The sequence below is a fragment of the Haliotis cracherodii genome, unplaced genomic scaffold (genome assembly GCF_022045235.1).
Source record: "Haliotis cracherodii isolate W230 unplaced genomic scaffold, xgHalCrac1.p SCAF_10, whole genome shotgun sequence".
NCBI classification, from domain to species: Eukaryota; Metazoa; Mollusca; class Gastropoda; order Lepetellida; family Haliotidae; genus Haliotis; species Haliotis cracherodii.
Genome location: NW_027266265.1, coordinates 44,489,591 through 44,514,114, shown reverse-complemented (window position 1 = coordinate 44,514,114; position 24,524 = coordinate 44,489,591). Strand labels below are relative to the sequence as shown.

The 24,524-nt window shown below is 39.7% G+C and overlaps 1 protein-coding gene across 1 annotated transcript in view; it reads left to right on the top strand.

Annotated features, from left to right (window-relative positions):
• Positions 1 to 412: 412 nt before the first annotated feature.
• LOC139454415 (fatty acid 2-hydroxylase-like) overlaps positions 413 to 24,524 on the top strand; it is a 38,822-nt gene continuing 14,710 nt past the window's right edge. Inside the window, exons 1-4 of the mRNA XM_071236107.1 lie at positions 413 to 723; positions 18,570 to 18,626; positions 21,653 to 21,905; positions 23,226 to 23,392. Of these exons, the coding sequence (XP_071092208.1) occupies positions 466 to 723; positions 18,570 to 18,626; positions 21,653 to 21,905; positions 23,226 to 23,392 (735 nt within the window). The 5' untranslated portion in view covers positions 413 to 465. The remainder of the gene's footprint in view (positions 724 to 18,569; positions 18,627 to 21,652; positions 21,906 to 23,225; positions 23,393 to 24,524) is intronic.

Sequence of the window (24,524 nt, the reverse complement as noted above, 5' to 3'; positions counted from 1 at the left end):
CACCTGAATAAAATGACTTCGGAAATTCTGATAGTAATGGTTTGTATGTGAGAGTGTGCTGGTGAGCGATGAAACATATATAATCATTTGATAAAAATAGAAAGAAAAAAGAATATGGTCTGTTTATGCGAAAAGTGCATTGTGAGAATGTGAATTGAATTTAACATTCATAAAAAAATGTGGTTTTCTTTAATAATCTGAGAATATTGTTTGTGTGTAAAAAATTGATACATGGTCGATATTAAATATTCTTTATTTTCCCCTGTCTCCCTAATGTAAACTATGCAAATGCTTATGGTGCCGTTTTCGCCACACCAATCTTGATGCGGTGCGGTTTTAGCACGACCCCATCACTCTCCATTCCAACGCAGAGCGTGGTTGGGAAAGTAGTATCTAAATCCGACCTTGACCTTATATTGGTAGCGGTGTACACATTCATGTACCTGTGTGTGTTTACTTCTGAAAATGTCTTCTCCAACGGAAGATGTGGTTCGTCAGCGGGCTAAACAAGGTCGGACGTGTATAATCTATTCGGGAAACGTTTATGATGTCACGGACTTTGTCTCTAAACACCCAGGAGGTGTCGATGTTTTTAAGGAGCACTCGGGACAAGATGTTACAGAAGCTATGCATAGCCGGGAAACCCATAAACACTCCAAACATGCGTTTACAATCTTAGATAAGTACTGTGTTGGAAAAGTTCAGAAAACGTCAAATAATGGGGTAAGATCTTATTGTCTCTTTGATGTCATATTTGGTATCGTATTTTCAATGATCGTGGAATTTCCAATTGTAGTGTGACGCGGAGACCAAAATATAATTCTTTTTTTCTTTATTTATGTAACACTTGCAAGTTGCTTCCATGGCTAAAGTATCACTCCATTCAATTATCACTGATACAAATTGAATGAATTCGTTATATATGTTTATGTCAGCTCCCCACTTCACTGTGGTGTTATTTGCTGTCTTCATATGAAACAAGGATAGCTTTTTTTATTGAATGTGTGAGTGGATCATGTGCATGTTTCCAGGAATTCATTGAATCAATGCTCTGTGAATGGCCAGTTCCATAAATAGACAGCATCCCAAAAGTCCACATTTAATTCAAAATAGGTTAGTTAGACATTGCCTCAAATATTTTTAGATAAAAACTAGGGCTGGGACGGGTAACTGGGGTACTCTGGTCGGGTGGGTACTGAGTATAGGACCCGGGTACCCAGAGGTCTTACCTGGACCCCCGGTTAGTCATGTGATTATATCGTTTAATGGCAAAAATTATCTAGATCTCTATGGTTATACTATAAGTGACAAATTTTCACATTTCTTTCCTACTATGCATTGTTGTCCTGTAGTCCTTGCCAAACTGCCCAGTAGTTAAGATATCATTGGGACTAGTAGAAATTTTCCATTTTTAAGGGTTTTGCTATATGTTATCATGGATATCATTATAAGGACTAGTGGACTAAAACAGTTAGTTTCTACCGCTGCTATGCACACATTCCTTCTGACTTTATGTGTTTGTGTAAAGATAAAACTTCAGTCAACTTCAGTGTATGCATGACCAGATCATCTTATACCTGTATCTAAATACATTTTGACAGGAGTAAGGTCAAACGTTGCCCAATCGGACATTCTGTACCTATCTCTTGAGACCTACAGCGGGTACCCGGGTAGGGTCGGGTAATAGGGGGGTGGGTACCCGGGAAGTAAATTTGGACTCGTCCCAGCCCTAATAAAAACTACAAGTCATGTCAAAACGGCAATGGTACAAATTCAGGGTGTCTTTTATAAGTGAGGGTACACTGGCATAGACGCAGAGACCAATATCATTGTAGTTTCAACAGTTGTACCATTTTTACTACTTTGTGTCAGGTGGAGACTTAACAATATTGTGTTCTATATTTACATGTAGTAGGAACTGTTTGTGAATGGAGGGTTGTGCATGCAAGTTTGAATATGGTCAATAAAATAACACATGTCTACTAAATCAATTTTTATGGGGTACATCAATCTAACAGTAAACAATAACCCTCATTACATGGAGACAATGTCCCAAATTCGTTCAAGGTTCTAATTACAGTTACTATACCTGCAGTGAAATTAAGCACCAGACCATGGAGACTAATTGCCTGAGGTAAATTAAGGTTGGTCTTATATTAAGGATAAACTCATTAACAATAATCAGACTAAGAATGTGCTTACCACTATCCTCAGTGTAGAGCATTTGTAGAGCTTATTTTAAACCATGTGTTTATAAACATAAATTCAATAGAAGACAAGTAAGGGTTATCAGGAAATGCAGAATAATCTTCTGGCAGAGAGGGAGATTGCCTAATAACATTGGTTATCTGAAGAACCTAATAATATAAAAAATATATCTGTCCTGTATTAACATTTCAGGCTGTCAGCATAAACCACGAAATTGACAATCTTTCAACTCTCTTTCTTTCCACCAAAATAATATTCTAATAAGAGCCCCCTATTTCTAATTTTGAGAGCGCCCAGGGCGCTTATTACATTGAATACAATATGCCATTTATGATGGAAGAGATGACTAAACTGCAGTAACTGTCTGTTGTAGAATTGAAAAGAAATACTTCTATGACAGCAATTAGGTTGCATATGGTTAAAGGAGGTGTAATGAGCATTAATGCCTTATATGCCAATTAATAAATATTCATTTGGAGAGATTGTTTGACCATAATTAGAGGAGGATGGTGATCATTAGCAGACTAGCAAGTTTGAATCTGGTTAATAAGATAACACATTACATGTCTACTAAATCCAGCTTTATGGAGTACACCAATCTAACAGTAAACAATAACCCTCATTACATGGAGACAATGTCCCGAATTCGTTCAAGGCTCTAATTAGAATGACTAGACCTACAGTGAAATTAAGCACCAGACCATGGAGACTAATTGCCACCTGGCCAAGAAGATCTGTCAAACAAATGTTGCTCTGGATGAACATGTGCCCAGAGGTAAAAATTAAAATGTATTGTAACTGGTCCACAAAAATTATCTTCATTGTTGCCATTTACCTAATCAGCTAATGTAACAGTTGGTAGTCAACAAGGAAATGGTACTGTAGTTACTTGTCCTTGAATTATAGAGGCATGGCAAGGACCCCTTGTCTTTTATGCTTTCATGCTGTGGGGGCGGTCGGGTAGTCTAGTGGTTAAAGCGTTAGCTCGTCACGCCAAAGACCCAGGTTCGAATCTCGACATGGGTACAATGTGTGAAGCCTATTGCTGGTGTCCCCTGCTGTGATAATGCTGGAATATTGCTGAAAGCGGCGTAAAACCATACTCACTCACTGTGTGACGTCTCTTAAAGTACTGAAGTGATGCATCCAGATAGACAGAATAAATACATTGTCATGTCATGGACTCTCCGATTACATGTTCTCTGGAAAAACACCCTGAAGATCCAGGTTTATAATAGGCTTAGAGTTGATTTTCAGCAACCCATGCTTGTCATAAGCAGTGACTAACATGATCAGGTGGTCAGGCTCCCTGACTTGGTTGATGCATATCATTGTATCCCATAGATCGATGCTCATGATGTCAGTCACTTGATTGTTTTGTCCAGACACGATTATTTACAGAACACTGGAGTATTGCTGGGAGTTATGTTAAACGGCAAGCAAGCGGGAGTGAAAAAAACATCAGTCTGTATCTCAAGCTGTTACATCTGGTCAAACGCCGATGTCATCTGACATCTGAACCTGCATTGTTAGAGGGTGGAGAAAAACAAAACCAATCACAGTTGTTCTGATAATAGTATATCAATCTTATATACAGTGAATGTAGTATCCATTTATGAAACCGATGTCATGTTGGTTTTTTTTCAAATTTGTTGGGCAGAGTTGGCTCAGTTATCTAGGCGCCGCAATTCGCCATGCAGAGTTGCGTCCCTTGGGCACTCCAGAAACCTATGGTCGTTGGTTTGACGACAAGTTCACCCTGATCATGCTGATACATGTCTAGTTTTGTCACCACCATACCCTTGCTCTTGGGTTTCACCAAAGACGTGCATCACTTCAGGCTTACCTCCCACATTAAGCTGACACAGTGTGATATAACTGGAACTCGCTCACTCAAATTTGGAATAGAGACAACATAGATACTTAAATAAATATATTTATACACCGTGAAAAGTCCAGAAGATTTCGGGTTTCTAGTCCCATTCAAAAACATTTTTCAACCTATCAGACCAATTGAGATGTTGCTTTTGTGAAGCAAAGCACAAGTGTAATTACAGTGTGTATTCTTGGAGCAGTGTTCAGCATCAAAGGTCCTGGTCATTATGCTAATGTTAAAAGTAAAGATTAGGCATCCGTAGATTCAAATACTGTAGTGCAGCGGCACTCAAGGACCCCAGGACCCCCTTTTAATTTCCAACACTGTTGGGGGGAACTATGAAGACATTTGGAGGATAGAATTACATATGTGATTATTGCTTCTAGTTCTAGACACCTTACAACTGGGTTTGCGCCGAAGACCCAGGTTCGATTCCCACAAGGGTAACGTGTAAGGCCATTTCTGGTGTCCCCTGCCATGATATTTCCTAAATATTGCTAAAAGTTGTGTAAAACCTCACTCACTTATTAGAACTTGTTTTGTGACAAGCAGCATTTTACTAGTTTCTATACATTTTCACTAGCCTCTGACCTACTGGGTATTGCATGTGTCACAAGCTTTGATTTGGCAGTCCAGCTGAGAGTAACAGGATCTCCGTCTCAGGCAGTGTGGCTAAAGATAGAATATGCTCTGCACCGCTACACCTCATTTTATCTTATGTTGCAATCACTTCTGAGAGTGTTTTGATTCACTTGTAAAATCTCATAAAGCGTTTTCACAAGTTTGGATATATTTTCTGGTTTATTATGAGGGTAGCCAACAACATTAAATATGTCAGCAATTATGCCAAGACGATATGGCAGCATAGGGTCAACTCAATGGCATGTGACACCTCTACACTGTACTGCTCTACTTAATCAGGTAATTAATGTTAAATGAGACTACTTTTAGAGTGAGACTACTGATTAGTTTACACATTCTACACAAACTTAATTAAAAAGTGAATACAGTTAAACCAGAAAAGCACAATTTTGTTACAGTTCCACCGAATAAGTGTACTGATATGTGTATACAACTTGTACAGTAGGCTGAAGACATGATCACTGGCTGCAGTAAGTTTAACCATGAGACAAGTTTAATTACCGTATTCGACGTAATAAGCGCCCCGCTCTAATAAGCACCCATGGCGATATTTGCTAATATATTGGCTAGTGAACAATCCAAATTGGCACCCCCTTCCAATTGATCAATCTACACAAGACCTATTTTTTTTGCATATAAAACACATTCATGTGTTATATGCACCCTTAATTATGGGCAATTAAATACTGGAAAAATATATCTGTCGTACATAAACATTTCAGGCAGTCAGCATATTAATCTTTCAACTCTGTTTTTTTTTCCACCAAAATAATTTTCTAATAAGAGCCCCCTAGTTCTATTTTTGAGAGAGCCCAGGGTGCTTATTACGTTGAATACAGTAACATTACACACGTGGCAATATTCAGGTACCTTTTGAAGAACATATTAAAAAATTTGAAGTGTTTTTTAAATTTATTTATCCCCATTTAACATTTGAACTTTGTGTAAAAAGTATGTATACAAGGAAACTTAAAAAGCTTTATTGTATAAGTTAAGAACACCCAATTATTTTATATGACTAGAGTTAATCTGTCATGACATGACAGATAACTATCATCGTAAATAAAATCGGATGTTCTTTTACTTCTTTTGCATAGTATATGTTTCTTTCAATCAATCATCTGCTCATGTACAATAATACTGTATTCGATGTAATAAGCGCCCTGGACGCTCTCAAAATTATAAATAGGGGCTCTTATTAGAATATAAATTTGGTGAAAGAGTTGAAAGATCGTAAATTTTATGGCTTATGCTGACAGCCTAAAATGATACAAAAGAAAAGTCTGTGCGTTTTATACACCACAGATATATTTTCCAGAAGTTAATTGCCCGTAATTAAGGGTGCGTATAAAACACGAGTGCGTATTATACACAAATAATTGCCCGTAATTAAGGGTGCATATAACACACAAGTGAGTATTATACACAAACAAATAAGTTTTGTGTACATTGATCAATTAGAAGGGTGCTAATTGGGATTGTTCACAAGTCAATATACATGTATTAGCAAATATTGCCGTGGGTGCTTATTACGTCAAATATGGTACATGTTTCCAACAGACTAATTGTTTCTCAAGCCAAGAGATGGGCAGCCCAATTGTGATGATCAGATTATTGCATGTATGGTTTTGTGGATGTCAGACATACCGCCTTCAATTAACTAGATCATATGTCTTAAATAACTGCTGGCAGTAGGACAAGTGATCGGCATTAGATGTGAAGAACACTTTTCAGAAATTAACGATGAACTTGTTTCCAGATAATGAGGTATATTAGCATGATTCGTATTACAAATATGACTGGTTGTTGGCTTAACCATGTTAATCCAGACTGGTGCACGTAAATTTACTTTTGCACATTATCATGATTATGTCGATATGTTTTTGTGTCAATACTTTTCTTTCTATTTTTTCGTTCTGTCTTTCTAGAAATTGTTGTTTAAATAAGCCTGATATTGTGGACTTTAAGATTAAAACGAATCTACTGAAACTCGAAATATCTCCAGGCATAAATGCATATGTCCTTTTCCTTATTTTCAAATTGATAGATGCTATTTGAAAATTGGTAAGTCCAGCATTAGAAATTGACACTAGTCCCATAGTCCTTGCCAAACTGCTCAATAGTTAAGGTTTCATAAGGACTAGTAGAAATTTTCTATTTTAAAGGGGTTTGCTATATGTTATCATCATAAGGACTAGTGGACTAAAACGGTTAGTTTCTACTACTGTAAGTCACATAAATATTCTTTCAATTCAGTTTGAACTTTCATGGTTCTAAATTCCTTGTATTAGAGGCTGGGTTAAAATTTAAACATACATTCAATTTGTTTCTGGTATCTTAAGAAATACCTTGTGATGATGATGATGATGATGATGATGATGATGATGACGACCCAACAGTATACTGACTCCGAGCCGACCAGTCCTTGTTTTAGCCCCTAATGCCAAGAGCCAGACAGGGTAACAACAAGTACCATCTTTTAACGTCTTTTGGTATGACACGGCCAGGGATCGAACCCCGGACCTTCCGCTCTCCGGGTGGACACTCTACCACTAGACCACGGAGACGGTCTTGCGAACCAATGAATGAATAAAAAAGCAAGATCTCAACACATTTGGGAAGTTGCCAGCTGTCCATCTTTAGGATAGAAGTCACAACAGGGATTTGTCTAGACCTGCTCAGATCCGGGGTAGAATTGGTCTCCAGCAACCCATACTTGCCGTAAAAGGTGACTATGCTTGTCGTAATAGGAGACTAACAGGATCTGGTGGTCAGGCTCTCTGACTTGGTTGATGCATGTCATCCTCCCAATTGCGTGGATCGATGCTCATGATGTCAATCACTGGACTGTCTGTTCCAGACTTGATTATTTAAAGACTGTCGTCATATGGCTGGAATATTGCTGAGTTAGGCGTTAAACAACAAACAAACAAACAAACAGAAGCCAAATTTGGTCCCATATCTGTAGAAATTTCAACATTCCCACATTGGAATTAAAACTTCCAGGCAAAATGTGGTTACTTTAATCAGTCTATACCAAAAACCTTTGAGACTACCATCTCAACATTGGTTTTTATCATTATTTTAGTGTTATTATGTGGACTATTATTACCTGAGTTTACCGTGTTTACTGGACTGTACAGAATTTTACTAGACTCGGGCTTCGGACTATTGGCAAAAGTCGCGGAGTGTTTAATGTTGTGGGTTTGCAGAGTTGACTTAAGAGAAGAAGAGGATTAAATGCTTGGATTTGCATTATTGTATTTCGTGTAATATGAATATTTATATCTCAGTATTTCAGCTTGTTCAGTAAATGAAAATGTGTAAAAAAATATCCCAATTTTAAACAAAATTCTGAATTTATTTTCCTAATTTGCCTACCAAGAGTACCTACCATAGTTTGGATTCCGAGATGAATACTGGATGCATTACAGGAGGCAGATATGGCTTTAATCCACCTCACTGAGAACCTCGGTCTGTCGTTGCCATACAACCCCTTCTTTCGTTTCACAATTCTGGTAACCTTGTATCTCCTGTGTCACATAGAGGTTTCCTCTCATATTTAGCTTTCGTGCTGTGATGTGACTCCGATACGGATCAAGGTGGTGTTGAAGATAGATGTTTGCTTTTGTTGTTTGTTGTTTACCGTCGCACTCAGCACTATTCCAGCTATATGACAGTGGTCTGTAAATAATCGAGCCTGGACCAGACAATCAAGTGACTGACGTCTTGAGCATCGTCTACGCAATTGGGATACAATAACATGCATCAACCAAGTCATCTGGTCCTGTTAGTCTTTCATGAGATTAACATGGGTTGCTGAAGACCAATTCAAACCCAGATCTTTATGAAAACATTTTCAAACATTGGGCCCAGTTGGTCATGTATGTGACTTAAAATAACAACAGGCAACCCTGGACTGTTGCTAGGATAGAAAGGGTTTTCTTTTCATACATGCCAACGGGCACTAATAAGGATGTTTAGATGTGCCCACAAGAAGAATGCTTTCAATGCATCTTTGAACTCAGTGAATGTCATTTCATCTTGTGCTAGATAATTGTGACAATAAGCAGTTATTAGGAGGGTTTGACCCTTCGTTATGATTTCTCAGGTCGGTGGGGTAGCCTAGTGGTTAAAGCGTTCACTCGTCACGCTGAAGGCCCGGGTTCTATTCCCCACGTTGGTATAATGCGTGAAGCCCATTTCTGGTGTCCCCCGCCATGATATTGCCGGAATACTCACTCACTCATTATGATTTCTCAATTTCTGAATCCGAGGTGTTTGTTGTGAATTGTACTAAACCTTAAGCAAATAGTTCATATGTTCATGTCCATGTGTTGCTCCGGTGTCATGTGCCAGTAGAAACTGTAGGGCTGGGACGAGTCCAAATTTACTACCCGCGTACCCACCCCCCTATTACCTGACCCTTCCCAGGTACCTATTCCACTATTACCCAAATTTACTACCCGCGTACCCACCCCCCTATTACCCGACCCTACCCGGGTACCCGCTGTAGGCCTCAGGTAGGTACTCAATGTCCGATTGGGAAACGTTTGACCATACTCCTGTCAAAATGTATTTAGATACACATATAAACTGCTCTTGTCATGCTCACACTGAAGTTGACTGAAGTTTTATCTTTATGCCAATATATAAAGAAGGAATGTGTGCATTCAGTCAGAAAGAAATGTGAATATTTCTCACTTATAATTTTTGCCATTTACCTACATAATCACGTGGCTAACCACGGATCTGTGTTGTCCTGTGGGAACCTGGGTCCCACTACTCAGGACCCACCTGACCTGAGTACCCGAGTTACCCATCCCATCCCTAAGAGACTGGTAAATTTATTTGTAGTAATTGTCAGTGGAAGTAAATGATTAAAGTGCTGGTAAAATGTTGAGTGTTGTCAGTGGCAGTGAGTGGAATTTAGAGTTACAACCCTTGTATGCATGAACTTAGGAGGCTTGATCGTGCAAGGTTTGGGGATGGTATTCATGTTAACTGTAGCGTGTTTTCTCAGTGGGCTAGCACTATAAAACTGGCCTTAGTATGGACTAGTACACACATACACGCTTGAATACAAGCATTCAAGCATCAAGTAAGCCCACTTCACCTCGCCTCATGCTCTGGCATGCATGGTTGGTGGAGAGATATTTGCCCTATATAAAGCTTCACACATGAATTCCGTCAGGCTCAGCCAACACAAGGGTGCTTCAAACGTTCACTTGGCATGTCAAGTGACCAATTTTGATTCCCCACATGGGTGCAATGTGTGAAGTGAGTGAGTGAGTTTTTTGATGCTGCTTTTAGCAATATTCCAGCAATATCACGGCGGGGGACACCACAAATAGGCTTCACACATTGTACCCATGTCAGGATTCAAACCAGGTTTTTGGTGTGACGAGCGAACACTTTAACCGCTAGCTACCCGACCGCCTCTGCAATGTGTGAAGACCTTTTTCTGCTAACATATTGGTCCTTACGGAAAAGGTCCAAGCGTACTAGCCTGATCTTTGAACATCACGTACAGTAAACTACGGTTATAACGAAGGGACTACTAATTTTAGTTCGTTATAACCGTAATTCGTTATAAGCATATATACAGCATAACTACAGCATATAGTCGGGACTAAAAAGTTAGTTCGTTATATCCGTTAGTTCGTTATAAGCGTGTTCGTTATAACCGTAGTTTACTGTTTTCAAAGTGTTAGAAATTGATATTATCTACTTATCTGAGACTGATAACATTCAGGATGGAGGAATGACATTTCTTTGTGGACTACCACTGTTACCATTAGGTAAATGGCAGCTGTGAAGCAGGTCATTTTTATGGACTAATAAAAATAACAATTAATTTATTTTTAACTCTCGGGGACCTGTAAATCCCTACTATCTCGCTTGCACAGATCATCTTGGTCAGTATACAAAGAGGCAGGAGGCAAAGTAACAAAATATAGAAATGTCGGACTTGATTTGAAGGAAATTCTTTAAAATCTAAGTTATCAGACTTGTTCTTAAGATTATTTTATATCAAACCCAGCATTTATTTTTTTTATTTTTATTTTTTTTGCTTTTACGTTTGTAATATTTTTGGCAGTCTTCTCATGGTTAAAGAAGGATACTGTTAGCCTGAGCTTCTGTAGGATTTAAAGCTGGTGATCAGATAGGATGGTGGATCTTACTGTTCTCTTACATGGGTCTTCAGATTTAGTCCTTGTAGTATCTGGCTAACTAGGAAAAACTTCCCAAATAGAAAAAAATTTTCCCAGGTAAATACTGTGTTAAAAATAAGATGGTTGTGGAGTCCTTGACATTTAATTCTACTGTATTGAACAGCGAAAGAAACTAAGTGTTTTAGCCCACTAGTCCTTGTAATGATAACAGACAGTAACACCCTTAAAGAGAGCAAATTTCTAATAGGCCTTAGGATAACTTAACTATTGGTCAGTTTGGCAAGGACCATAGGACTAGTGCCAATTTCTAACGCTGATTGAATCAAGGGACCCCAAAAAGTTCCATCTTTTGACACTAGGGTTTCAACATGGGACTTCCAAGCTAAATTATAAAAAAAGCCCTAACTTAAGTCCTGGTACATGTGACAAGATACATTTATATTTAGTGTTGATCTATGAGGCTATTGTGAATATCCACAGTAGGACGTGATCCCAAGCCTGTGTTCGTGTGCTAACATAATGGACTGGCCTATCATTGTTGTTACTTGTCACGTAGCCACAGGAGTTCCCATTGTGTTCCCATTATCACGGTTATTGTAGCCTTGCTCCACGGCTGTACTGAAAGAAAAATCCATGGATGTCTAGTTATTCTATCCTACTAATTGGCAAGTCTAGATATGAGGACAGTAAGGACTCCAGTGTGTTAGAGGGACAACTTGTTCTTATTATTTATATAATCTAGAACTCTTGTTCAAGTCTTGTGCAAGTCTAGAGTTATTGCTGCAACACTGGTTTGTGTGGCCTCAATGTTCGCCCATCCTATTCGCTATCATGCCCATCTCACTAGCACTGCTTTTGCTGGAGATGTACTACATTAAGCCTTTGTCCTGATTTTATCAACCTTTGATGGGACATTCTTCACCATCATGATCCAATCCTTAAGAAACCATTAGGCCATTTTGGATGGTAGTCAGTCAGTGCCCTAGAAAAGGACCCAATCTGAGGCCATGCGTGTCAAGTCAGAGAAGGGTTGGAGACTTGAGTCAGTACTATCAATAGTCCATTCAGTTCTCTTGTTTACGTATCTAATCTATTTCGTTATATAGAGAGTGAAACATCATGATAAGAGGTTATCATTTGATAGCGAGGTTGCAATAATGTAGGCATGTACTGACAGGGTTGTAGACTTGCATGTCTATTATTTGTTTGTTATTTTTAAGTCATTGTTGATACTAATCAGTGAATTAGAAAGTTCCTAGATTCAGATACTATAGAAGACCGCACAGGACCCTCCCTTTCCCCCCCCCCCCCCCCCTCTCTCTCTCTCTCCCCCCTCTCTCTCCTCTCTCTGGAGCTGTCTGTCAGCCTAGTGGTTAAAGTGTTCGCTTGTCACAACGAAGACCTGGGTTCGAATCCTGACATTGGTACAATGTGCAAAGCCCATTACTGGTGTTACCCGCTGGAATATTGCTAAAAGTGGCGTAAAACCATATTCACTCTCACTCACTCACTCACTCACTCTCAGCTGTAAATGGAATCTGTTTTACAGCACTGCTGGGTGTTGTTATGTGTCAGTTTGTCTTCACTTACTGCAGCATAATTAACTGCTCCATTATATATATTTATATCAACTTGACTGTTGATTGTAGTTCTGTTGAGCATGCTCTCAGCACGTTTTCATTCCAGTGTGCAATTAACATATATGTCACTTTGCGACTTGCGCTGCTAGTCCAAGGCCAGTGTCAAAACCTTTTTGGATGTGAACTTTACACCATGTAGTGCTTTTCAATTGGATGAGAGGCTCTCGAAATGACACTTACAAACTTTCACATTCCTGGGGAAACCCCTGGGAATATCCAGATCATTTTAACCCCTTCAAAACAGGTCTTACCTTGCAAAGTGCATCAAATCACTTGAGGCACATGAAAACATGAAAAGATTTGGAGGCCAAGTTGACAGTACACATGCTCTGCAAATCCTACAATCAGCAGAAATATGCATGGCAGGCAACATTTTATTTATGAACCGGATATTAATTTTGTAAAATAGTTTTCAGCAGACTATGCAAAGACTTGTTAGCATGGTTAGTCCAGCCAAAATATAACTCCATAATTGAAGCCAAGTTTGGAACCTGGACTTTTACCGTCAGTTAATTCCCCTGCCCCAGGAAGATGGCATGAGCATGGCAGCTTGCTACAACTCATCTTTGAATTTACCTCAGTATCTATTTAACCAGAGCTCCAGATAAGCTGCGTATATGCGTAAAATATGCATCAGAAATTTATGCAGAAATATGCAGTAAAATAAAATCCAAGCGTATCAAATACGCAACGAACATTACAGATACGCTACAAAAATATAACTTGTGCGTATCATCAAAATATTGTGAAGTAACCCTGCGTATTCGTTAAGCAAATCAGCAAGTTATTTTGAAATTATAAACGGGCATTCTGCAACCTTGCCAAACTCCATGATGACAGTTACATCATTATCATTTGCCATCACACTTTCTTGTGGAAGTATCGAGGTATTTTTGAGTCCTATAAAGCACTCGAACCCACACAACACCAGTTTGCAGGGACTAGATGAATAGTGTTTTTAAATATTTAGCTAAATACCACATGTGTAAAAACTAGTGGGTAACAGAAATTTGAATACGCAGATAGAATTACTGATACCCAATGATTTTAAAATGCATGGGTAAAATACCCACAACACCAAAAGCTTATCTGGAGCTCTGATTTAACACATCTTTATCATCACCTTTCAATGATCAGCCAATTGATCAATGATGACTGACACTTATTAACACCACAGGTTTATTAACCACTTCGGAAATCTCCCCTGTCATGTTGATTGTGTCGGCCATTTTGATGTCCTGTACTTGATGTAAATGCATAACAATGCACTGACTGACCTACTGAGGTAGTTTTTTAAAATACCACCAGACCTTCTAATGTGATGATATTCCAGCAATGTCACAGCGGGGGACACCAGAATTGATGATATTGTTTGAATCAATTTGTTACTGTTGATCAATTTCAGCATGCATTCACCATGTACACTCATGTCACCTTTCGCTTTGAGGAACTATTTTATTCTGCAATACAGCTGGTTGTGTGTATGGCTGTCAGTATAAACATGAATTCAAACACACTTAATAAAATTGTATACACACCCTTCGAAGTATAGAATAGTGAAACAAACTCAAAGAATTGACATTCACTTTTGTGTGAGTTCATTGGTGTATGAACCTTCATAGAGTGAGGGCCAAACATTGTAAGAATGTCGTCGCGAGCTCAAACATTCATACAGTTTGGTCATCATTATATAAATATGATGAAGTAGAAGTCAATTCTTTCGTAACACAAAACTCTACAGCAAAGGATAAACAAAGCTAATTTGGGCAAGTAGGCACAAATGTTTTTTTGCACAGACTGGGATCTCGGTCCGGGTGGGTCCTCAGTGGTAGGTCGCATGATATATTATTTAATGACAAAAACTCACAACAGCTCAGTTACACTGCAAGTTGCTAATGTTCGCATTTCTTTCTGACGATGCACAAATTCCTTTTGACATTTTGTGTATGTGTTGGAGTAAAGATAAAGCTTCAGTGTACACATGATCTGATGAATTGATGCATGTATCTAAACAGTTTTGGGCAGGGCTGCGGTAAAACAATTCCCAATCAGACATTTTGTTCCCAACTCTTGAGACCTACAGTAGGTACTCGGTTAGTAAATTTGGACTCGTCCCAGCCCTAGATCAGATGTATAAAAGTGTTGAATATGTCACTTATGTGTAGTCCAGGTTAAGAATAACCATTACATGCCTAAAAAGTATACTCTTTGTTAGCTGGTTAGTTAGACTTGTAACATCGCAAGGGACAGGTGGATTAGCCTAGTGGTTAAAGCATTTTCTCATTATCCTCTTGGGGTTCGATTCCCCACATGGGTACAATGTGAAAAGCCCAAATCTAGAACCTTACTCACTCACTCACTCATAACATCACTGACATCAGACCTTCCAGAGAGTTAAAGGGAGATAAGATCCCCAGCATTGTTTGTTGCTGGTTGTAAGAGGTGACTAAGTTGATGGGTGGTTGCTTGGCTTGTGATTGTATCCTGACAGTGTGAAAATGTGTCATAATATCAACCACTGGTTCTCCTGGCCAGACCTGATTATTTGCCGTGTTTACGGGTTGTTGTGATATAGCCAGAATATTGCTGAGTGTGGCGTCAAACATCTAACAACCAGACGAAAATTAGGTTATCTGAGCATTTAACAAAATGATGTGATAAAGACAAATACCAGACTGCTGATAACAAGGTTCATTTAGTAGTCACTGAATAAAAGTATGAGTCAGTCAACACAATCTGTTTAATTCTAAATGCATAATAACTTAAATTATCATATAATGGGTAGGTTTCTCGGCAGGATAAAGCCAACGGATAAAAACGATATCCGTTGGGGTCATATGCGGATAGAGATGCAAATATCAAAGGTCAAGTAGGGACTACTTTCAGTGTTTATAAACAAACATGGAGTCGCACTTGTCATTCGGCGATCGAATCAGAATTAACCATCGTGAATCTGGATAAACTACAGGGATAATTGATACAATTATTAAAAGAAACAGTCTTATATACTGAAAGTCAGTGTCGAACTGCGACGTAACTAAGGAATTTTATAAGTTTGGGCAACTTTGGAGATATAAATTACGAAACAATTAAATTGCGAGGGCACTAGGCCTAGCCAAGTGGGATCAGAAGCCATATCTGTGCTTGTAGACCTCTGCGGCTTGAAACCTTTTCCACAAATAAAAATAGTTGGGTTTAGGCGAAATATGTATGAATTGTTACCTTGTTTCGTTTTGGCGCTGTGTATACATCTGACTATACTTCTTAACGTTATGACAGAACAGGCCGACTGTGAACAATCACTGGCCGTGATGTCTCATAGACTAGGGTTAGAATAGCTTCCCTTTGACAAAGGGCAGTTACTCTAGCGGACAGACCGATGGATTGTCGCGAAAGGCAAGTTAAAACAATTGTTGTTTTGCGTATATGTTGCTTCGCCACTGTATAAGAAACAGATTTCAGTTTGAACTATATTGGCTACTGTCGCTGTCCGACTGACACATCACCTACCCTGTGACGTAATAAATATTAATGCGCGCATTCCAGGAAAACTCGCAATGTTTAGGTAATGTTTGTGAGTGAGGGGAAGCGATTTTCAAGCACAGAATTGAAGAATGACATTATATGATAAAGAGGTTATCACGCTTGTGTGTTTAGGGATGGTAAATATCCTGTATTAGGAATAAACACTATGTATTTAGCTCGCCAAGGCTCGCTAAATACAATGTTTATTCCTAATGCAGGATATTTACCATCCCCAAACACACACGCGTGATAACCTCTATATACTCCTGTGAAGATGATGTGGATATTTATCCTAAATGTATCCATTGTGATAAGGTTAACGGTCAAGCTTTTTGGCTTGACTGCATGGACTTCGCAATTGCAGGAGTTCTTCAAAATAAGGCAACAAATCAGACAGATATAGAGGTTATCACACGAATGTGGTTGGGTATGGTAAATATCCTGTGTTAGGTATAACAATGTGGACATATTAGGAATAAATACACAGTGTTTATTCCTAATTCAGGATATTTACCATTCCAAAAAAATTCAGGATATTTACCATCCCCAAACACAAGCATGATAACCTCTTTATCATATAATGTCATTTATTCATAATGAAATAGGGTATCAATAGTATTGTCAGCGTAATAAGACATAATGCAATTTTAGGACTTTTCGAATTTCTAATACATGAGCTGAGTCTAGTGTTCATGCCAGATGAATTTTCCACATCCTTGTCAATAATGATGCAAGAATCATCACAGACATGCGGAAGTTGGCCCTGGATTCTCTCATAAATACAGCAACACAGATTATCAAAACATTTATCAACATGCCTGGCTTGCCGGTGTTTATACACATGTGTAAAGTGTGCAATGTTGTGAAAAGCAAGCTCCATCACAAGCACGGCACCTTCACATCCCTTTCATTGTATAGCACAGTCAGTGACATGATGCTGTAAGAAGCCAATGACAGCTCTGCTGTCTCAATGGGCCAAGCAACATTTCAGACTGACCATGTCAGCCAAGGGAAGTTAATGATTTAAAAATCTAATTCCGGCACTGGACAGTATGGGTAAATGCCTTGACTAGAGGAGATACAGTGTACAGTGAATATCTGCACCATGTTTGTCTCTGTTTTAGTGGGACGATACACCATCACATTTGACCGCACATATCATTGTCTTTAAGATTGGACAATGTGTAGGGGATATAGATGACTTCGTTTTCTTGTTTGTTTGTTCTTTAATGCTGCTCTAAGTATTTTATGTCTGTAAATAATCAAGTCTGGGCCCTGTTCCACAAAGTGATCTTAGTGCTGAGATGATCGTAACTCCCATACTTTAACACAGGCTTACGACAATCATAAGTCTAAGATCGCTTTGTGGAATGGGTGTCTGGTCCACATTATCCAGTGTTTGACATCATGAGCAAATGATGAGCATCGGTCCACGCAAATGGAATACAATGACTTGTATCAACCAGGTCAGCGAGCCTGACCACCCAATCCTGTTAGTTACCTCTTATGAAAAGCATACATTCCTGAGGACCTATATTCTTACCCAGAATCCCCACGAGTCAGTATTGTGCCACATCGGTCCACTCAAATGGAATACAATGACTTGTATCAAACCAAGTCAGTGAGCCTGACCACCCAATCCTGTTAGTCACCTCTTATGAAAAGCATACATTACTGAAGACCTATATTCTTACCCAGAATCCCCACAAGTCAGTATTGTGCCACTTGTGAGGCTGAAACTATACAAATAATTACTATTGACAAGGTCAATATGCTGAAAACAAGGACCCGAGGACCCAACCCCTGAGGTGATCTAACCAGACTGCTGAAGGGGTTGGGTCCGAGGGTCATCATGGTCATCAAGAGTAAACATTTGTTTTGTTTTACCGAAATTCACTTTAAACTTTCTGAAGTCTTTTAACTGTCCTCTGTTTTATTACGTAACTTAGCTGCAAAACCTGAAACGTTTGTACCAGACGTCATCTTGTTTTCTAGCAGATGAGTCAATATTCATCATGTTACAGGTCAATACTGATCATGTGACAAGTCAGTATTCGAGGTCGACCTGTGAAGAGTTAGGGTAGAATTGGTCTTCAGCAACCCGTTCTTGTCTAGTCAGTCTCAGTTATTTACAGACCGCCGTCATATATCGTATTTCTACATTCTACATTTTGACTTGTCGTAAGAGGCGACCAACAGGATCGGGTGGTCGGGCTCGCTGACTTGGTTGAAGCATGTCATCGATCCCAATTGCATGGATCAATGCTCATGATATCAATCACTGGACTGTCTGGTCCAGACTCGATTATTTACAGATTGCCATTATATAGTTGGAATATTGCTGAGTACGCATAAAACAACCAAAGAACAAACCAATATTCGAGGTCAGCTCCAGTCACATGATTTTGGGGTCAACATTGAAATGTTTTGTTTTGTCATGTGGTACGGATTAACCAATGGAATTGCAAGATTCTTAACTAGATGTTGTATTGTTGTTCCCAGGATGCAGACCTGTTTTCTATGGAGGACAAGTACTTCTACAACAGACAGGAGGGCTATGTAAGTGTTGCAGACTCATGGTTGTACAAATACTGATCCTGTTTACTTTTCACCGGTCACAATTTCAAAAGTGCAACTGCTTAACAAAAAGCATTAGCAGCTTGAGGACTTTCTAAAGATTATTAAGACTTTCTTTGCTTTTGCAAGTGAGAAAAGAAGAGAACCTGGTTTGTGTGAACATCCCTGGCATTTTGTCATTTGTTTGCATGTGTGTTATGTACTCTCAAACCTGTTGGTCCTACAACAGAGATGTGAGAGAATATTAGCCAATGACAAGAATCCTTTGCATTCAGTGTGGGATAACTAGGCAATGTAAACATGGTAGAGGATAAAACGCTCCTTAGTTTGGGTTGAAAATGTAAGACCGTGAGCAAGGAAAAGCTTGAGGTTTTACATTTTCAACCAAAACTGAGGAGTATTTTATCTATCATATAAACCGTCTAAATCCAAAAAAAGGGGAAAAAAAAAAAATACATTGGGATACCTTAAAGCAGAACAATAGCGTAGCAGTATAAAATGAATTTGATGACAGCAAGAAAGACCACATACAGCATGCAGACAACTGAACACCCTTTCTCCACTTACCCTGAGTGTTTACATTTGTAACCATGGTAACAAAATCCGAGGGAAAGTGTTTTATCTGTCTGATATGCAGTTGATAAGCCAAAGCAAAATTTATCAACAATTTTATGTTGGTGCAACATACTTTCCATGAACTTTTAGAAAATGTCCGTAAGACCTTTCTTGCGGGTGGACATGTGCTTGAAACAGAGATTTTTTAAAGCTTTGTGGACTGTTAGCACCTCTGTAGCCTTGAAGTTCTCTCACTAGGCTACAGATAAGAGGGTTACATGTTCAATCCCTCTGAAATATTAGCATGATTAGTAATAGGGCTGGGACGGGTAGCTCGGGTACTCTGGTCGGGTGGGTACTGAGTAGGACCCGGGTACCCACAGGACTACCCTGACCCGTGGTTAGTCACGTGATATATCGTTTAATGAAAAAAACCACTACTATAACTCCATGGTTACCTACAAATCGTTAATGTTCTGATATCTTTCTGACTATGTGCACATTCCTTCTGACTTTTTTATGTTATGTGTAAAGATACAGCTTCATCAACTTCAATGTTTACATGACCAGATCGTTTCATACTTGTATCTAAATATATTTTGCCAGGGGTACGGTAAACAATTCCTACTCGGACTTTTTGTACCCAACTCTTGAGACCTATAGCCAGTATCTGGGTAGGGTCGAGTGATAGGGATCGCGTACCCGGGTAGTAAATTTGGACTCGTCCCAGCCCTACTTAGTAACATTTCGGCGTTTGATTTTACACAATTCCGCACATGCCCTGATGTTATCATTGTAATCAGTGTAATGGGGATTGTTTTCAAATCTCTGGGACAAAAAGTGTGTGAGTGAGTATGTTTTTACCCTGCTTTTAGCAATATTCAAGCAATATCACGACAGGGGGACACCAGAAATGGGCTTCACACATTGTACCCATGTCGGGAATCGAACCCTGGGACAAAAAAGACTTTCTACGGAATGTTCCTTGGATGAAGATGATCTATAGAAAGTCCCTAGATTATTCTGCAGAATTCTACTATAGAATCAACTTCGGCAGCCTGGAGATAAGGTTATCCTGATAAAAGAAGAAACTCCAATAACGATAGGATGGTGTCGCTTGGGGTATATATGATTACATACAGGATGCACCTCCCACGTTTTGTGAGGAAATTACAACAAACCTCATGGACTTTGTGTCTCTGTGTTTTCCCTGGCGTAATGCGGAGTTATTTGTTTCATAGCCACATAATTCAATTATTTAATGGTCTGCCAAAGTGTAAAGTCAAACGAGTAAAATAATGAGGTGATTGTACATGTTGAAGCATATCATGAATTTTTTAACAATCTAAAATGTTTAAGATTGAATTTTCTGCCTCAGTCATGGGATTCTTATCAAATGTAAATGTTTCTGGGGCAGCGAATTATTAATGTACCAATATTCATAAATTTGTATCAATCCAATATTGATATTAACAATGTATTAATACATTGATATCAGAATCTATGATGACATCCATACCAGTAAGTAAAAAGCTTTCAGGAATCCCAGCCATTTGGCTTCCTAAATAAACTTTTGACTAAAGATAGTCAAATAATTATACAAAGTCAACATCAGAGAATAACCAGTCTTGATTATCAGACCAGACAGATTCAATTTGGTTTAAAAGGCAAAATAATGTAAAAAATTATATGAATGGGTGACTGCAAATCATGATGACGTTTGCAAAAAGGGTAAGCATGTCCTGCCTTACCATAAGCACCCACTGTTCATGCAATTTGTGTAAGAAAGTATGCTTTATTGCCTGACACCTCACTCTAAGGCGCCACGATTCGCTGTGCAGAGTTGTGTCCCTTGCGCATGCCAGAAAGCTATGATTGTGGGTTCGAATCCCGGTTCGCCCCGATTATGTTTCTAGGTTAGTCAGCGCCATACCCGTGTTCGTGGGTTTCACTGAAGTGGTAAACGTCTGAGACCTGCATCACTTCGGGCTTTCCTCCCACATTAAGCTGACACGCCGTGATATAACTGGAATACTGTTAAAACCGGCGTTAAACCCAACTCACTCACTCATTCCCTGACAACTAGTTATCCAATCATTGTTTTGTGAAGTCGATACAGTTGAAGTAATGTGTGATTCACTGACTTCATGTTGCAAGTCAGCAATATTCCAGCTATATTATTGTGGCATGTGAATATTTTAAGGTTTTGATTTAGCTTCTTTCAAAATTACGTTTGCTTCTAAGATATTGCGTTGTCTACAGGAAAATAAAGTTGAGAACCATATGGCCATGAAAATTACCTTCTTTCAAAATTGCAGTGGCTTCTTGGATATTGCTCTGGCTATACCACAGGGAAATGAAGTTAAGGGCCATATGGCTGTGAAAAAAATCAATCTTCAACATCTGTATGGAGATAATGGGGTTTTACTCTACTGAATGTGTTTTTGATTCAGACAGACCCTGTGGATTGGAAGAAACCAGTTCTACCACAGATTCCCAAGCTGGGAGAGCAGTACTTTGAGTGGGCACACCAACCGACAGATTTACCCCTGCGCCTGTTCCACTCGGACTTCGTGGAGTACTTCTCCAAGTGTTCCTGGTGGATGGTGCCTATGTATTGGGTGCCCGCCATGCTGGCCATGATCTACACGGCCTACACCGGACTCAGCGAACACCCCGATGTGTGGCTGCCATGGATGGCGGGAGGTTGGTTGGGAGACATATTGTTTTTATCAGCTCCTGTTGGCGTCAGTGTTGGCGTTGGTATCAGCATTCCCATCCTATTCCGAGCCATAACTTGAAACCCGTTCACAATGTTTTTCAATGAAACTTTCAAAATGCATTTCTCATTAGCTTTTTTAATTTTTATTTTATTTTATTTTATGTTTCCATGGAAACAGTTTCAACTTAGTCTCAAATGAGGGTAGGGGTTTGTTCCCGGACTGAACCTTGAAAACCATTCTACATATTTCAACTTTCCATATGCTGTGCTCATCAGCTGAATGGGTGAATTTTGCTATTTTAACATTTTTCTAAATTTTCTTTTACATGGAAACAATTTTGACTTAATCTTAAACGAGAGACTGCTGCTTTATAAATGCATGAAACAGAATCTGTAAGGGTATTTATTTTGCTATGGTTGTTTTTTGGATTTGGAAACACATTTATAGCTACAACTTGAACATAACGAAGAAAGGAGATGAGTAAAAACCACAATCACCTTGGACTCTAAATAATAGAGTCTGGGCTAGGCAAATCAGTGGTTGGTATCATGTAAAGTGACACTATGAAGTAAATCATCAAGACTGACCACCTGATCGATTAAGTCCCACATTGCAACAAGGATCGGGGACCTATTCTAACCTTGAATCCCCACAGGGGGTTGTTGTCTCTGTTTCAAACACATTCAAGGTCAAGGTCACTCAGTGGTAAGCAGACGTCGTGAAAATATGCACAATATCATGAGTAATAATGATTGGGGACACTCAGTATACCATGCATATAGTGGGGATGGTGCTGCTTCTGTTTTGCATGTAATGTAAACACTTATTTAGTTATCAATTTAATGTCAGGGGCACATATGGCCCAACTGTCTAATTCTCAACAATTTGCTGTTCAGAGTTCAAACTGTTGCGTCCCTTGGCTTTGCCAGAAGCATGTGATCGTGGGTTTTAAATCCCAGATTGGCCCTGATTATGTTTCTAGGTTTGTCCGCACTATACCACATGATAACCATGCTTCTTGGTTTCACCGAAGTGGTAAATGTCTTAGACCTGCAAAGCTTCAGGTTTTTTCTTCCCTTCAAGCTGAGGTCCTATGATGTCACAGAGCATGCAAAACACTTTAAATCCCCCACACTCATGTGTGAACCAGTTGAGCTACACCTCCTCTGGCTCTTGAATCTCTTTATTACCATTCAGTAGTGTTGCGATGATCTTTCCAAGTTGAAACCTATGTATTTTAATTTCTTATTGAAAAAGTTTGTGTTTATTTGCAACTTGCTTCATTCCTGTACATTTGTTGTAGGTATTGAGATCAACGTGTCCCGAATGCCATATCTCTTTATCCTGGGTGCATTGTCATGGACACTGCTGGAATATGTAATTCATCGCTGGGTGTTTCATCTTAAACCACCCACACAGTATCCCATCATCCTCCAGCTGCACTTCCTGTTGCATGGTCAGCACCATAAGGTAGGAACCAAAGGAATGAGTAGTGGAAGTGGTGGGAGCTGTAGCTGTAGCAGTACTTTTAGCTGTAGCAGTAGCTGTAGTTGTGGCAGTAGCTGTAGCTGTGGCAGTAGCTGTAGCTGTGGCTGTAGTTGTGGCAGTAGCTGTAGCTGTAGTTGTGGCAGTAGCTGTAGCTGTGGCTGTAGTTGTGGCAGTAGCTGTAGCAGTAACTGTAGTTGTGGCAGTAGCTGTAGCTGTGGCTGTAGTTGTGGCTGTAGTTGTGGCAGTAGCTGTAGCAGTAACTGTAGTTGTGGCAGTAGCTGTAGTTGTGGCAGTAGCTGTAGCAGTACTTTTAGCTGTAGCAGTAACTGTAGTTGTGGCAGTAGCTGTAGCTGTGGCAGTAGCTGTAGCAGTACTTTTAGCTGTAGCAGTAACTGTAGTTGTGGCAGTAGCTGTAGCAGTACTTTTAGCTGTAGCAGTAACTGTAGTTGTGGCAGTAGCTGTAGCAGTAGCAGTAACTGTAGTTGTGGCAGTAGCTGTAGCGGTAAATGTAGTAGTGGCAGTAGATGTAGATGTGGCATTAGCTGTAGTTGTGGCTGTAGCTGTGATAGTAGCTGTGAAAGTGGTAATGGGCCTTGTGGCAGTGGCTGTGATAGTAGCTTTGGCAGTAGTGTGGAAGTAGTTGTCGGCCTTGTGGCAGTGGCTTGATAGTAGCTGTGGCAGTGGCTGTGGAAGTGGTAGTTGGCCTTGTGGCAGTGGCTTGATAGTAGCTGTGGCAGTAGCTGTGGAAGTTGTAGTTGGCCTTGTGGCAGTAGCTGTGATAGTAGCTGTGGAAGTGGTTGTGGGCCTTGTGGCAGTAGCTGTGATAGTAGCTGTGGCAGTAGCTGTGGAAGTAGTTGTCGGCCTTCTGGCAGTGGCTGTGATAGTAGCTGTGGCATTAGCTGTGGAAGTTGTAGTTGGCCTTGTGGCAGTAGCTGTGGCAGTGGCTGTGGAAGTGGTAGTTGGCCTTGTGGCAGTGGCTTGATGGTAGCTGTGGCAGTTGCTGTGGAAGTTGTAGTTGGCCTTGTGGCAGTAGCTGTGATAGTAGCTGTGGCAGTGGTTGTGGGCCTTGTGGCAGTGGCTTGATAGTAGCTGTGGCAGTGGCTGTGGGCCTTGT